Genomic DNA, 2,565 nt, shown 5'->3' on the forward strand with positions numbered 1-2,565 from the left:
AATATTTGTGTCCCCCCCACCAACCCTCCACCCACCTCCTCTCCCCACCACCACCTCAGTCTGATCTACCTTGGCAGCCATTCCGGCCTCATAGAAAGCTTTGTCTGCAGGGAGAAGGTCCGTGTGACGCAGGAGGGAGATGCAGAGCCGGGCGGCCACAACGTCCTGTAAGAGAGACAAGGTCAGCGAAGTCAGCAGAGAGAGACAGAGACGGGGCGACAGACGAGGAGAGGGCCAATAAATTCCATGTTGTTCTCTGTCAGCGTTCCAGTCTTATCTGTGAATATATATTCTACCTACAGATAAAGGAAAATACACGGAGTAAAGAAATCAGGTTAAACGCAATGTTACATTGTAAAACACATATAAAATGGGAAATCCTAATAAAAAATTGGCCACGGAGTAAAACTACAGCAACAAAACATTTAGACAATACTAAAAGATCTGGTCTGATAAAAAATATTTTTGAAATTCTCTCTCTGTCACCAAATAGACTTTAATATTCCACTTGTCTTTTGTCCAAGTTGTGTTAACTTCATTTGAATTAATTGGCTGGAGAAGAACAGATCAATACACTTAGGATTTGTTTTCTTTAATCCCCTCTCTTGAAAGTCTTGCTATTGTTCATCTAACCCACAACAAAAGAAAGTTACCTCTTAGGTGCTATGGTTATTCAGTAAAATTGTCCATAGACATAAAATGACAATTGTCTGTTCCAGCTGTTTTATCTGGAATGTCATGTCGGTGGGACTGACAGACACTCTGGCTCAAAAATTAATGTAAACTGTAAAGGTGGGAGGACAGGGGGTGAGGTGGGAGGACAGGGGATGGGATAAGAGGACTCACCAGCGGCTGTACTCCCTGTGCTGCCGATCGCGTTGCGTAATAATGAGCGATCAGCATCATCAGCTCAAACTCTCGGTGTGCCGGAGAATTCACCTCACTGGATTTCACCAGATTCTCACACTGCCGAAACAAAGTATAAGCCCCATTATCACCCCCAGATACCCCCCCCCCCCAGTCTCAGGTACCCCCCAGTCTGAGGTCCATGGTCCTCCTCCCCCCAGTCTGAGGTCCATGGTCCTCCTCCCCCCAGTCTGAGGTCCATGGTCCTCCTCCCCCCAGTCTGAGGTCCATGGTCCTCCTCCCCCCAGTCTGAGGTCCATGGTCCTCCTCCCCCCAGTCTGAGGTCCATGGTCCTCCTCCCCCCAGTCTGAGGTCCATGGTCCTCCTCCCCCCAGTCTGAGGTCCATGGTCCTCCTCCCCCCAGTCTGAGGTCCATGGTCCTCCTCCCCCCAGTCTGAGGTCCATGGTCCTCCTCCCCCCAGTCTGAGGTCCATGGTCCTCCTCCCCCCAGTCTGAGGTCCATGGTCCTCCTCCCCCCAGTCTGAGGTCCATGGTCCTCCTCCCCCCAGTCTGAGGTCCATGGTCCTCCTCCCCCCAGTCTGAGGTCCATGGTCCTCCTCCCCCCAGTCTGAGGTCCATGGTCCTCCTCCCCCCAGTCTGAGGTCCATGGTCCTCCTCCCCCCAGTCTGAGGTCCATGGTCCTCCTCCCCCCAGTCTGAGGTCCATGGTCCTCCTCCCCCCAGTCTGAGGTCCATGGTCCTCCTCCCCCCAGTCTGAGGTCCATGGTCCTCCTCCCCCCAGTCTGAGGTCCATGGTCCTCCTCCCCCCAGTCTGAGGTCCATGGTCCTCCTCCCCCCAGTCTGAGGTCCATGGTCCTCCTCCCCCCAGTCTGAGGTCCATGGTCCTCCTCCCCCCAGTCTGAGGTCCATGGTCCTCCTCCCCCCAGTCTGAGGTCCATGGTCCTCCTCCCCCCAGTCTGAGGTCCATGGTCCTCCTCCCCCCAGTCTGAGGTCCATGGTCCTCCTCCCCCCAGTCTGAGGTCCATGGTCCTCCTCCCCCCAGTCTGAGGTCCATGGTCCTCCTCCCCCCAGTCTGAGGTCCATGGTCCTCCTCCCCCCAGTCTGAGGTCCATGGTCCTCCTCCCCCCAGTCTGAGGTCCATGGTCCTCCTCCCCCCAGTCTGAGGTCCATGGTCCTCCTCCCCCCAGTCTGAGGTCCATGGTCCTCCTCCCCCCAGTCTGAGGTCCATGGTCCTCCTCCCCCCAGTCTGAGGTCCATGGTCCTCCTCTCCCCAGTCTGAGGTCCATGCTCCTCCCCCCAGTCTGAGGTCCATGCTCCTCCCGCTTACTGAACCGTGACCCAATGGCTCCATTCCTCTGTAGCTCCATCCAGAGATATCGCCGTGGCTACACAAAGACAGAATACAGCGATGAGGTACATGGGAGCGCTCACCAAGGAGTAGAGGAGGTCCCGCAGGCTGGCCCAGGTGTGGTAGACCTCCGTGCAGTTCATGCCCTCGGCATTCACCATCTCCACAAAGATCCGCTTGTAAATGTTGAAGTTCTGTGTATGGAAAGACAATGAGGTCAGGGGAGGTCAGCAGAAGTCAGGGGAGGTCAGCAGAAGTCAGGGGAGGTCAGCAGAAGTCAGGGGAGGTCAGCAGAAGTCAGGGGAGGTCAGCAGAAGTCAGGGGAGGTCAGCAGAAGTCAGGGGAGGTCAG

The 2,565-nt window shown here is 55.6% G+C and overlaps 1 protein-coding gene across 1 annotated transcript in view; it reads right to left on the bottom strand.

The window, feature by feature from the left end:
* Positions 1 to 2,565, bottom strand: part of LOC108803320 (intraflagellar transport protein 172 homolog) — a gene marked incomplete at its 5' end in the record, with an annotated part of 31,082 nt that overhangs the window by 16,399 nt on the left and 12,118 nt on the right. The window contains 3 exons of the mRNA XM_018575167.1: positions 70 to 165; positions 847 to 966; positions 2,298 to 2,408. Of these exons, the coding sequence (XP_018430669.1) occupies positions 70 to 165; positions 847 to 966; positions 2,298 to 2,408 (327 nt within the window). The remainder of the gene's footprint in view (positions 1 to 69; positions 166 to 846; positions 967 to 2,297; positions 2,409 to 2,565) is intronic.

Source organism: Nanorana parkeri, unplaced genomic scaffold (genome assembly GCF_000935625.1).
Source record: "Nanorana parkeri isolate BGI_ZX_2015 unplaced genomic scaffold, ASM93562v1 scaffold3600, whole genome shotgun sequence".
NCBI lineage: Eukaryota > Metazoa > Chordata > Amphibia > Anura > Dicroglossidae > Nanorana > Nanorana parkeri.